General features: G+C 38.3%; 1 protein-coding gene across 2 annotated transcripts in view; it reads right to left on the reverse strand.

Annotated features, from left to right (window-relative positions):
- The window catches only part of LOC127697709 (contactin-associated protein like 5-2), a 909987-nt gene that overhangs the window by 444581 nt on the left and 451574 nt on the right, over positions 1 to 13832 (reverse strand). For both annotated transcript variants that reach the window (XM_052201021.1, XM_052201020.1), the window contains exons 8-9: positions 6489 to 6753; positions 1452 to 1601 (exon numbers count right to left, since the gene is read on the reverse strand). In XM_052201021.1, the coding sequence (XP_052056981.1) occupies positions 1452 to 1601; positions 6489 to 6753 (415 nt within the window). The remainder of the gene's footprint in view (positions 1 to 1451; positions 1602 to 6488; positions 6754 to 13832) is intronic.

The following is a 13832-nucleotide window of genomic DNA, read 5'->3' on the forward strand; positions in this document are numbered from 1 at the left end:
TACTAAGCTTCCACAAGACCACATTCTGCTCTTGTTTATATCTCTCAAAAATTTTAAAACTGAGCTTGTTCTAGAAAAGGAGTCCAGGAACTGTATCTTAGGACCTTCAGGTTAGAGAGCTACATAGACTAAGTCCCAGTTAGATGTGGTTTCTGTAAGACAGATCACATGCCTCAGAAGTAGACACCATCTCTTTTAATAAAAGATATTTTTAAATTACTCTGCATGGGTGCCTTTATAAAAAAAAATGGTAAAATGGCACATAAGTTTTGTTCACCCCAGTTAATTTTTGTTTGTGTTATTTAAGTGTTGAAAGAGTTCAGCAAACTATAGAAAGAATGATGACTCAGAAATGTCAATGTCTCTTCCCCTTGTCCCTCAGAGCCTCTAGTTTCTCTCCCTCAGAGCTCTATCCTCCATGAGTGTGGAAAACTTAGATGGCAGAGGGGGCTATTGGTGCCTCCCACTTGGGTTTTACTTCCTGTGGGTATTTGTAGACTCTTAGCCCTTTTTCTCTAAGTTTTCAGCTGAGTGTCTCCTTTCCAGTATGCGACAAAGAAATTTGGCATAGTTACACAATCACTTTTGGTGAGTTATGCAACCCAGCTCTAGTAGCCCTAGCCCTACTTCTATGTAGCAAGATATTTCCTATCCATTCACATTGAGGCAGTGGGGGGCCAGAGTTTGGAGGGAAGAAAGAAGCTAAGGGAAGTGAGGGGTGGAGAGACAGAGACAGACAGACAGACAGACACACACACACACACACACACACAGAGAGAGAGAGAGAGAGAGAGAGAGAGAGAGAGAGAGAGAGAGAGAGAGAGAGAGAGAGAGAGAGATCCTAGCAAAAGCCGAGCAGAGAGGGAGACACGGATATCCAGATGGCTTCAGACATATTTCTCGTGTTTTGGAGAGGTTAAAGAATTGAGATAAGACCTTTGTCGTTGTAATTTGGCGTTATGAAATTGGGAGTTTACATACATAAATATATCTGGTGAACTATTTAAGTTTAAGAGTCATGCTTTACCCGGTATTTATATGTAGGGTGGGAGTGCGGGATTCCTGCTGTTTACAGAGTTTATGGTGGAGAGGAAACACAGCTGGGATGCTCTGAGAGCTAGCTGAAAGAGATTGGTTCAGTGGCAGGAATGAGGGTTGCCCAAGCTGGACCCTCTGGGACTTGGTGTAGAGGCCTGGTGGGGTGGTACTCATTTTTAATTATTACCCACTACATGTAATGCAGCTCTAGGAGCCCTAGCCCTAGTTTTTTTCTGCTATAGATAGTTTACATTTCCATGATTGTCTGAGGTTTTGCTTTCCTACACATTGATGCTGGAATTCAACTACCTGTGTGCATGCACAGCTATGGAGAAGGTTGTCTAGCTGACAAAGCATGGGTTGGAATCATTTCCTTGCCCCTTTATGTGAAGTCTCAAAGTCAGGAAACTTACCTCCAAAGTAGTAACTATTTCCAGAATATATCTGTAGCCAGGAGGTGTCTGGAGCTGGGGAAGCAGCATCATTATCCAGTGTGAGAGTAACACGATTTCTCCTGGCATTGACGCTGACAGAATGCCACTGGCCATCATTCAAGCCTCTGCCTGCAAGAGAAACAGGAAGGGCTGTTTCATGAGAGTCATATTTCTCCTTTGCATTACATCTTATTTTCTTTCCTTAAACAATTTCTGCCAGTTTTGTCTTAGAAGAAAGGGAGGCAATCCAAATATCTGGGACATCTCTGCCAAATAGAGAAATGCTTTATATTAATTGGTATATTCATGGATGGCTGCAGAGGAAAAAGCTGAAAATGAAAGACTTATTAAAATGCCTCAAAATGATACCAGCAATTGTATCTTCATATAGAAGTGGCATAGGTCATTTTAGTCCTCTGACATATATAAAGTTTGTATCATGTTGTTAGTGAAAACTTTTACAACCTAGAATTTTGGTCTTGGCTATGGGGACTGTACTAATGTTGCAAATATTCTGTCAGGTGATACCAAGGAATGAATGTATTATATTTTGCAATGACGTTTGAGGTATAAGCAACTATAGGTGTGCTTTTCTTTCATTTGCAAAGTAATTTAAATATATACCAATAATGTATGAAGCTATATTTGAAGGTGAGCTATGGACAGTCCTAGAAGGAGATGTGTGATTCACCATGCAGAATATATTTAGTATTCAGGAACAAATGACTAGGCTAGACATAAGCCTAGGATGGGAGTACACAAAGGCCATAAAATTTTACTATAGTCATAGGTTCTACCATCTACCTTATTGATCTACAATATCACAAGATATTGTTAAGGTATATCTGTAGAAGCCAGAGCTTCTACATATCTATCCATATGTGAATTCTATGTCCTGATATTTTCCAATATCATTATCCATGATCTTTTGTTTGACTGCTATATGCATTGGTAGAATAGAAAACTTCTTGACCAGAGCACTAGTAGCTCAGAAACAAAGGTCAATAATAAATGGAACCTTATAAAACTGAAAAGCATCTGAAAGGCAAAGGACACTGTCTATAGAGCAACTGTTCTTAACCTACAGGTTGTTACCCCTGTGTGGTTGAATGAAGCTTTCACAGGGGTGGAACATCAATTATCCTGTGTATCATATATTTTCACTATAATTTGAAAAGTATAAAAAGTTATAGTTATGAAATAGCCATCAAAATAATTTTATGCTTGGGGTTTACCAAAAATGAGAAACACATGCCCCTGAGCTGTAATGTGGAGCCAAAAATGAAACCACTTGCTTGTGTTCCAGGTGTTTTTTTTAATTTAAGACAAGTTTCAATCTGTCTCTTACATTCCAATTCTCATTCCTGCATGAGATTTCTATGATGTTACAATAATACATTCAAGTTTCCATGTAGAGCACTGCACTGACCAATTGGACAAATCACTTCTTTGCCTCATTTATACATTTTAGTTACTCCATTGTCTTCATCTATTCCCCACTTTCCAACCCATTTGTTCTGCATGAATCCTCTTATAAACTATATGAACAGGGGAAGACATCTTTAGATTTTAGAATGCAGTGACTTACATAACACAAAGAAGATTAAATCATAAATGATTTACTAACTTCAATAAATCAAAATTGTGCAGGTAATCACATGGGGAGAGATGAATAGTAAAACAACCATGTCAACCTGCACAAGACCAATCCAAGACTGATCTGAACCTATCAATATTATATCATGGAGCTTCAAGGGGATTTTAGGCAGTTAACAGTGGCAGGTGAGAGGAGGAGACTTTTTTTTTTTTTTTTTAGTGGTGTAGTCACTGGTAACATGTTCTTGCTCTTGTAAATAACCCCTCACACATATTCCTATAAGCAACTATCATTAAACTCATTGGTCCACTTAAACATAGAACAAGGGAATATAATAATTTGGGAAAAAAAAAACAAGAGCAGCTTGACTGAAAGGAGAAAAGGATGACAATAGGATACACATGATAAAAATACCTACATGAATTATATGAAAATGTTATAATGGGGAATGGCATTGCAAACCAATAAACAATTAAAGACATAATTAAAGAAGCAAACAAATAGGTCAAACAAAGAGTTTCCGCTTGAATACAAAGTTGCTCAGCAATTTTGCATAAATGTCTGTAGTATTTACAATCTGATCCATTTATTTGGGATACGTTATTAACAATCTTGTGATCTTAATAAAAAATTTGTCTGTGTAAACCTTCTGTCCCTAGTAAAATAAAAAACGCCTGTGTGTCAGTGTATGAGTCATGTTTCTGTGTTTCCCTTGGCATCTATACATGCATGCCCTGCCTTTCCAAATGCTCTTTGCTTGATGGTGGATTCAAGCAGTTAAAATCCAGTGCCAATTGTCACCAGGAACCCCTCTTCCTGAATTGCCCATGAATTACAGTCTCAACTTTCTTAGAAGGTACCATGAATCTGGAGGCCTTTGTTAGGCATATGACAGGGAAGCCATCTCCTGTTGTCATCGTTAGTGTCTGATGAAATAACTGAGGTTGAATGTGACATTTCTGAATTTTTGTGTAGACCTAAACATACAGTTATAATGTCTTCATGCTAAGATTATGTTCAAGCCTGAGACCATTTCAATCCCCCATGGTGCACTTCATTACTGACAAGTTCTGTAGACTAATCCTCATCCTATTCAGACATGCATAAATGGAACTAATAGAAGTTTGTCAGAAAAATACTCATCTTTAAATACAAGTCTCCTAATACTCTGTAGATGACCAAAATGTAAATATATGACCCCTGATACATACAAGCACCTCTGTTACAAAACCATGTGACAAAATTTGCTAAGCTCCCTTTCCTCATTCTACTCATTACACAGAAGTGCTTTATTTGAGAAACATAGAATCTTAACTCTTCCAAGTTATTTTTTTCCCACATAAAGGGTTTATTTTTAACGTTTCAAGGAAGGATAGTGTTACATCATAATTATAAAAAATTACTTACAGAATTAACAGAGTTGTACTGTGTAACCTTCTAAATGTGACACTCTTAGTGGGAACCAAACCATTAATCTAGCAATTGAAAATAGATTCAATATCCAAATTTCAGAATGTATATTAAACCAAATAAGAATGTTATGTGTGCTTGAATGTCAACCATGTGTATATTGGTAGCTGACTTCTAAATCATGAAGAATATCTGAACTATGATCATAAATGGACTTGAAAGAGCCGATATCTCAAATATACAGAAAATAAGACAGAGCCATAATCATGTCTATGAAGATGTTACAAACTTGCTTATAGATGATAGGTTTTGTATTTATTTAAGAGATTTGGCATCTAGTATATCTCATCAAGTTAAATTGGCCCATCTTCAAAAGACAATACTTGATTTGCCAACCTTCTTAAAAATATCAAAAGGCAGGGTTAACCTTTTCTCCTTGAGGACTTGCATGTAGGATTAGCTAAAGTATCTGTAAATCTAGGACATACTTCCTTTTGGTGACAGAGGACATAGATTTCACCAGAACAGGAATCCCATGACTTTGCAGGCAAACAGACCTCTGTTAAATAATCCCCAAGACAAAACTTGCTCTTTATCTGTTAACTCTGTCTTCAGATGAGAGGAAAAATTATTACAATGACAGTTATTTTGAAGACTGGTGTTTCATTCTTTCCTTATTGAACTTCCTTTTCCACACTTTCTTTTCTTATTGCCTTGAGTTTTCCCAAGAGATATCCATAAGATAGCTAATAGAGCCAATGAGTGAGGTGGAAAATGTTCCTTCCATCCTTCCATGTTTCAGCATGGAAGCTCTAGAGAGAGTTAATTAACTTAAAGCAATTGCTCCTTTTCCAGAGGAACCAAATTTGGTTCCTACCATGAATGTTGTATAGCTCACAACTACCTTTAATTCCTTTTCTGTCTTTAGTGTGCACATATTCACACAAATGAAGTGTGGACAACATGTACCACATATAGCCTCACACCCACACCCACACACATACACACACACACACACACACACACACACACACGAATGCACAAACATACATACTCATACATGTATGCACACAAACACAGGCACAAGACTTTCTCAGACTTCAGACAACTTATGACCATTTAGAAAGGTTTCATCTTATCAATAAGCAGCATATAGCAGAATATATTTAGTATCTTTAAAATGTGTTTAAGAAGTACAATTTTTAATGCTCACCAATTAATATGAAATAGAATATGGGCACTATAAAACATAATCACATAATATTGTAGAAATTTGACATGAAATCCAGATAAATTGTAAACGAATTTGCACCTCTGGCATCATGGAACTTGTGGTTCTGGAGACATCTCTGTAATCCTTCATTTCCTAATGTCTAAAGTTTGAAAATAACAGTTTTTCTGGAGTAACCATAGTAAAGATAACACAATGTAAATTATCTCTATGTAGGATCAAGTAGGCTACTCTACAGATGTCTTAGAGTGTGTGAAATATTTCTGGATGTTCAAGCTAACTCTCACTTTTCTGATTATCATACAATGAAGCAGTTGAGAGACATGTTGAAGTACCTATGATTAATTCAAACTTATGTTTATGTGAAACAAACCTAAGTATATTTAAATAATATATGTGAGGGAAGGCAAGTCCCTTGACATTTATAGTATATTTTCCAGCACTGGACCACCCTTTGTCCCTGTGTACGATTTGGTAGGTTTTAGGCAGAAACCTGACCTTGGTTGACTTAGGTGAAAAAACCTTCATAAACAAAGGAAAGGAGAAGAGAAAGGGGGAGTGAAACAGGAAGGAAAGGTAGAATAAGATGGTGAGAAGACAGTAAGTCAGAGAGGGAATGGGGAGAGAGAAGAAGAGAGGAGAGGAGAGGAGAGGAGAGGAGAGGAGAGGAGAGGAGAGGAGAGGAGAGGAGAGGAGAGGAGAGGAGAGGAGAGGACAGGAGAGGAGAGGAGAGGAGAGGAGAAAGGAGGTTGATTACAGAAGTCTGCAGAGTCTGTACCTGTGAGGACTTGAGTTCCATGTCCTGTGACTGTCTTAATCAGGAGCCTAAGAGTCCCACCCTCCAGGATGAGCAGCAGGGTCCCCGAGCCTTCAGACAGCTCTGTAGACAGAAGCAGACCATCCTCATTCCATGTTCGAAACTGGAAACTCACTGACAGACCATCAATTTGGGGGGTACCAGGCAGAAGCAAATAACTGCTCCTGGAGTTGGCGAATGTGATGGGGACAATTTGTGGTTCTGAGCAGGAAAAGGTGACATTGCCCTAAAAAACAATAAAAAAGCAAACAAATAAATGTCATTTTTTAAATTGGCAATATGACAGTCAGAATAAACAACCACACAGCACTGACCTTAATTCTAGTATCATTCCACATTTAGCTTCATAATCTTAAAGGGGAGAATATGTCAGCATTGTTCAGATCAATTCATTCTGTTCATGTCTTTTGTTTATTCGTTTGTTTGCTTGTTTGTTTTTGAGACTGAAGGCAGGTTTTTTTTTTTCCAATCCACTTTTATATCACTTTAATTACATGCAGGTATTAAGGGTAAGTAGTACAATGAGGAGCCAAGCAATACAATAGTTAAGGAACAAGCAAGACAATAAACACAAAATCCTGTGATCACTCCTGCTTTTAAGGATGATCAAAATGTCTGAGCCCACTTCTTTCTCCTAGTCTAAAGTCATAATTGTGGCTGAAGCATTCTTCTTTGTTCTAACCTAATGGCAGAGTCCTGCCTGGACATTTTTTTTGTCATGCCAGGAATGTCAGATTCCTGCCAAGAAGCACGACACCCCAATAAGGCTCTCTACACTTGTTCATTCTGTAGCTAGTGCTAACTCAAGCTTGCTATCCTATTGTCACTGCATCCTAAGTTACAGAAATTACAGACCGCCACATCAGGCTACATCTTCCTCTTTTCCCAGTCTCAATTTGTCACCCAGTAGATTCTTTGGTATTTTTTTTTAATTTTCTTTCTTTTTAGTTTTTTTATTAGATATATTCTTTATTTACATTTCAAATGATTTCCCCTTTTTGGTCCCCCACCCAAAAAAAAAAAATCCCATAAGGCCTCCCTCCTCCCCCTGTTCCTCAATCAACCCCTCCTGCTTCCCTACACTGCTGCATGGAGCCTTCTAGGACCAGGGGCCTCTCCTCCCTTTGATATCCAACAAGGCCATCCTCTGCTGTCTATGCATCTAGAGAACTGGGTAACACAAAGCAGGTTGATGATTTTGTTTCTGGGAGCTCTGGGAGTACTGGGAGGCTCGTATTGTTGTTCCTCCTATGCACTACAAACCCCTTAAGCTCCTTGGGTCCTTTCTCTAGCTCCCCCATTGGGGACCCTGTGCTCAGTTAAATGGCTGGCTGAAAGTGTCCCCTTCTGTATTGGTCATGGACTAGCAGAGCCTCCTTTGTGACAGCTATGTCCAGCTCTGGTCAGCAAGAACTTGCGGACATTGATAACAATGTCTAGATTTTGTATTTGTATATGGGATGGATCCCTAGGTGGGATAGTCTCTGGATGATCGCTACCTCAGACTCTGCTCCACACTTTGTCTCTATATATCCTTCTGTGGGTATTTTGTTCTCCCTTCTAAGAAGGACCACAGTGGCCATATTTCATTCTTCCTTCTTTGTCATCATTTGATATGTGAATTGTGTCTGGGGTACTGCAAGATTCTGAGCTAATATCAGCTTATCAGTTAGTACATAGCATGTATGTTCTTTTGTGATTGGGTTACCTCACTTAGGATGACATCTTCCAGTTCCACCCATTTGCGTAAGAATTTCATGAATTCATTGCGTTTTTTTTTTTTTTTTTTTTTTTGAGATAGGGTCTCTCTGTACAGCCCTGGCTGTCCTGGAACTCACTCTGCAGACCAGGCTGGCCTCAAACTCAGAAATCCGTCTGCCTCTGCCTCCCAAGTGCTGGGATTAAAGGCATGTGCCATCACTTCCCAGCGAATTCACTGTTTTTAATAGCTGAGTAGTAAGTATTCCATTGTATAAATATACCACATTTTCTGTATCTATTCCTCTGTTGAGGGACGTCTGGGTTCTTTCAATCTTCTGGCTATTATAAATAGGGCTGCTATGAACATAGTGGAGCATGTGTCCTGACTACATACTGGAGAATCCTCTGGTAGCCAAGGAGTCGTATAACAGGGTCCTCAGGTATTATCATGCCCAGTTGTCTAAGGAACCGCCAGACTGATTTCCAGGGTGGTTATACCAGCTTGTAATCCCACCAGCTGTTGAGGAGTGTTCTTCCTTCTCCACATCCTTGCCAGCACGTTCTGTTTCTTGAATTTTTTGTCTTAGCCATTCTGATGTGTGAGGTGAAATTTCAGGGTTGTTTTGATTTGCATTTCCCTAATGACTAATGATGTTGAACATTTCTTTAGGTGCTTTTCAACCATTCGATATTTCTCATGTGAAAATTATTTAGCTCTGTACCCCATTTTTAATAGGGTTTTTTGGCTCTCTGGAGCCTAACTTCTTGAGTTATTTGCATATATTGGATATTAGCCCTCTGTCTGATGTAGGGTTGGTAAACCCTTTGCCTTACAGAAACTTTGTAATTTTATGAGATCCCATTTGTCAATTCTTCAAGTCTTAAGATCACGATGTTATCTGTAAATGACTATATGAGATTGTAGGGAGAGAGGAAAGAAAAAATCACATGTTCTACGGAACTAAAAATATAAAATTAATTACTTTAATCAATACCATGAGAAAAGCCATATGTTGAGTCAACTCTATTCCAAACTCTGAAATAGCATTGAAAACTATACTTATAAGAAAATACTATTATAAGAAGGATTGTGCTAAAGAGAGACTGAACATGCCCTTCCAAGAAGAATGGAGAGAGAAAGAGAGAGAAAGAGAGAGAGAGAGAGAGAGAGAGAGAGAGAGAGAGAGAGAGACAGAGAGACAGAGACAGAGAGACAGAGAGACAGAGAAATGGAAAGGCTAAGGAAGTGGGGGTTGGTAATGAGAGGAAGGAATATGCTTTCATTATAACTGTCTTCAAACATGCATTGTAAAGCCTTAAAGAAATGAGCACAATGGAACCACTGGGGGAAAACTGAGAAATGGAAGGAGTTATATGGGATTGTAAATACCAAGGACAGAAAACAGGAACAGAGAACAGCAATAAATTGATGTTGTCTACATTTTAAATTTAGTAAGAATATTTGCAGTTTGCAGTACAGGACAAAGCTGAACCTGAAGGAATATTTAAAATGTCTTATATTAGTTGGCGGATGAAGCTCAGGTGGTTGAGGGCATACCTAGCAAACACAACACCACTAATAAATCTTCCAGAGCATGCAAAGTAGACATGGAGTTGCACACCTGTAATTTAGATCTCAGGAGGTAGATGCAGGGGAATCAGAAGTTTACTGGCATCCTTGACTACTTAATGACTTTGAGACCAACTTGGGCTACAATAAACAACAACAAACTGAACAAGTTTAACTAAATAAGAGAAAGTGGTGATCAGATTACTATTTGCATAAGTCAGTAAGAAATAGAGCCCTGTGTGTCTCTGTGTCTCTCTCTGTGTGTGTGTGTGTGTGTGTGTGTGCGTGTGCATATGTTTGTGCTTATATATATATATTAAAGGAAATACAGGAAAAGACAGCCAAACATATAGAAGCCCATAAAGAGGAAACACATAAATCTCTTAAAGAAATACAGGAAAATACAATCAAAAAGGTAAAGGAATTAAAAAGAATGGTCTAAGACCAAAAAACGAAAATAGAAACATTAAAGAAATTACAACTGGAGGCAAACCTGGAGATGGAAAACCAAGGAATGAGAAGAGGGAATCTCAGGCATAGAAGCTACCTGTCTTATTGAGGGTTTCTATTCCTGCACAAAACATCATTACCAAGAAGCAATATGGGGAGGAAAATTTTTATTCAGCTTATAGTTCCACATTGCTGTTAATCACCAAAGGAAATCAGGACTGGAACTCAAGCAGATCAGGATTTAGGAGCTGAGGCAGAGGCCATGGAAGGATATTACTTACAGGCTTGCTTCCACTGGTTTGTTCAGCCTAATTTCTTATAAAACCCAAGACTATCAGCACAGGATTGGCACCACCCACAATGAGCTAGCTTTCCCCCTTCATCACTAATTGAGAAAATGCCTTATAGCTGGATCTCAAGGAGGCATTTCCTCAAGGGAGTCTCCTTTCTCTGTGATAATTCCAGTTTGTGTCATGGTAACACACAAACCTAGCCGGTATAATGCTATAGATGATACTGATACAATGGGCAAGGAAAATGCAAAGTGTTAAAAGTTACTGACCTAAAATATACAGAAAATTTGGGACACAATGAAAAGACCAAACCTAAGAATAAGAGCAATAAAGGAAGATGATGTTTCCCAGTTCAAATGGCCAGACATCATCTTCAAGAGAGTCATAGAAAAAAACTTCCATAACATAAAGAACTGATCATAAGCATAGAAGAATCCTACACAACACCAAATAGATAGGACAAGAGAGGAAAATCCTCCTTTTACATAGTTATTAAAACACTAAATATCCAGAGCAAAGAAATAGTATTACATTTTAAGAGGAAAAGGCCAAGTAACATATAAAAGCAGACCTATCAAAATTACACAGGACTTCTCATCAGAGACTCTAAAATCCACATGATCATGGACAGATATCCTACAGAAACTAAGAGACAACAGACAACAGCTCAAAAAAACTACACCCACAAAAACTCTCAATCACCATAGATGGAGGAACGAAGACATTCCATGAAAAAAACAAATTTACACAATATCTTTCAACTAATCCAACTCTATAATGGCTACTAGAAAAAAATCTTCTAATTCAAAAAGGGTAATTACACCCAAGTAAGCACAAGAAATTAATCATTTCACAACAAACCTAAAAGAATATACACCTAATACAACTTTAGAATCATTGGTCTTTACTATCTCTCAACCTCAGTGAATCTATTCCTTAATAAAAGATATAGGACAAGGAACTGTATATGTAAAATGATTCATCATTCTGCTGTGCACAAGAGAAACATCCCAAAAACAAAGACAGATGCTACCTCAGTGTAAAGGGCTGGAAAAAAATTTTTCAAGCAAATGGTTGCAAGAAAAATAATGTAGTATCCATTCTAAAATTCACTAAAATTGATTTTCAACCAAACGTGATAAAAACTATAGCTAAAACTATTCTCAGCAACAAAAGAAAATCTGGGGGAATCAGTATCCCTGACCTCAAGCAATACTACAGAGCAATAGTGTTAAAAACTGCATGGTATTGGTACAGTGACAGGCAGGAGGATCAATGGAACAGGATTGAAGATCCAGAAATGAACCCACACACCTATGGCCACTTGATCCTCGACAAAGAGGCTAAAAACATCCAATGGAAAAAAGATAGCCTTTTCAACAAATGGTGCTGGTTCAACTGGAGGGCAGCATGCAGAAGAATGCGAATTGATCCATTCTTGTCTCCTTGTACTAAGCTCAAATCCAAATGGATCAAGGACCTCCACATAAAGCCAGACACTCTGAAGCTAATAGAAAAGAAACTGGGGAAGACCCTTGAGGACAATGGTACAGGGAGAAAGTTTCTGAACAGAACACCAATAGCGTATGCTCTAAGAGCAAGAATTGACAAATGGGACCTCATAAAATTACAAAGTTTCTGTAAGGCAAAGGACACCATCAAGAGGACAAATCGGCAACCAACACATTGGGAAAAGATCTTCACCAATCCTACATCAGATAGAGGGCTAATATCCAATATATATAAAGAACTCAAGAAGTTAGACTCCAGAAAACCAAACAACCCTATTTAAAAATGGGGTACAGAGTTAAACAAAGAATTCTCACCTGAAGAATTTCGGATGGCGGAGAAGCATCTTAAAAAATGCTTAACTTCATTAGTCATTAGGGAAATGCAAATCAAAACAAACCTGAGGTTTCATCTTACACCAGTCAGAATGGCTAAGATTAAAAATTCAGGAGACAGCAGGTGTTGGAGAGGGTGTGGAGAAAGAGGAACACTCCTCCACTGCTGGTGGGTTTGCAAATTGGTACAACCACTCTGGAAAGCAATCTGGCAGTTCCTCCGAAAACTGGGCACCTCACTTCCAGAAGATCCTGCTATACCACTCCTGGGCATATATCCAGAGGATTCCCCACCATGTAATAAGGATACATGCTCTACTATGTTCATAGCAGCCCTATTTATAATTGCCAGATGCTGGAAAGAACCCAGGTATCCCTCAAAAGAAGAGTGGATACAAAAAATGTGGTATATCTACACAATGGAGTACTATTCAGCCATTAGAAACAATGAATTCATGAAATTTTTAGGCAAATGGATGGAGCTAGAGAACATCATACTAAGTGAGGTAACCCAGACTCAAAAGGTGAATCATGGTATGCACTCACTAATAAGTGGATATTAACCTAGAAAACTGGAATACCCAAAACATAATCCACACATCAAATGAGATACAAGAAGAAAGGAGGAGTGGCCCCTGGTTCTGGAAAGACTCAGTGAAGCAGTATTCGACAAAACCAGAATGGGGAAGTGGGAAGGGGTGGGTGGGAGGACAGGGGAAGAGAAGGGGGCTTATGGGACTTTCGGGGAGTGGGGGGCTAGAAAAGGGCAAATCATTTGAAATGTAAATAAATTATATCGAATAAAAAAATTAAAAAAAACATTTGGGAAGGACACTTCATACTCAAAGGAAATTGGACCAGGATGAAGTATTAGTTTTGAACATCTATACCACAAATACACATTCATAAAAGAAATATTACTAAAATTCAAAACACACATTGAACCTAACACAATAATGGTAGAAGGCTTCAAGATTCTACTGTCATCAATAGACTGGACATTGATTCATAAACTAAACAGACACATATTGAAAAGCAAATGGATTTATCCTATATATAAAAAACATTTTGTCCCCAAACAAACAAAAGAATATGCCTTTTCCATAGTACCTGATGGAACTGTCTGCCTAACTGATCATAAAATTGGACACAAAACAAACATCAACATTTAAATAATATCATGCATTCAATCAGATCACATGGTTTAAGGCTAGACATAACAACAAAAACAAGAAAAAGCCATCATAGTCATGGAAACTACACAACCCTCTACTCAGTGATAACTTGGTCAGGTTAGAAAGAAAAAAAGAAAGAGGAGAGAGAGAGAGAGAGAGAGAGAGAGAGAGAGAGAGAGAGAGAGAGAGAGAGAGAAAGAGAGAGTAAAGACTTTCTAAAATTAATGAAAATGAAGGCCCAGCACACCCAAATTTATGGGACACAATGAAAG

Source organism: Apodemus sylvaticus, chromosome 12, assembly GCF_947179515.1.
Source record: "Apodemus sylvaticus chromosome 12, mApoSyl1.1, whole genome shotgun sequence".
NCBI classification, from domain to species: Eukaryota; Metazoa; Chordata; class Mammalia; order Rodentia; family Muridae; genus Apodemus; species Apodemus sylvaticus.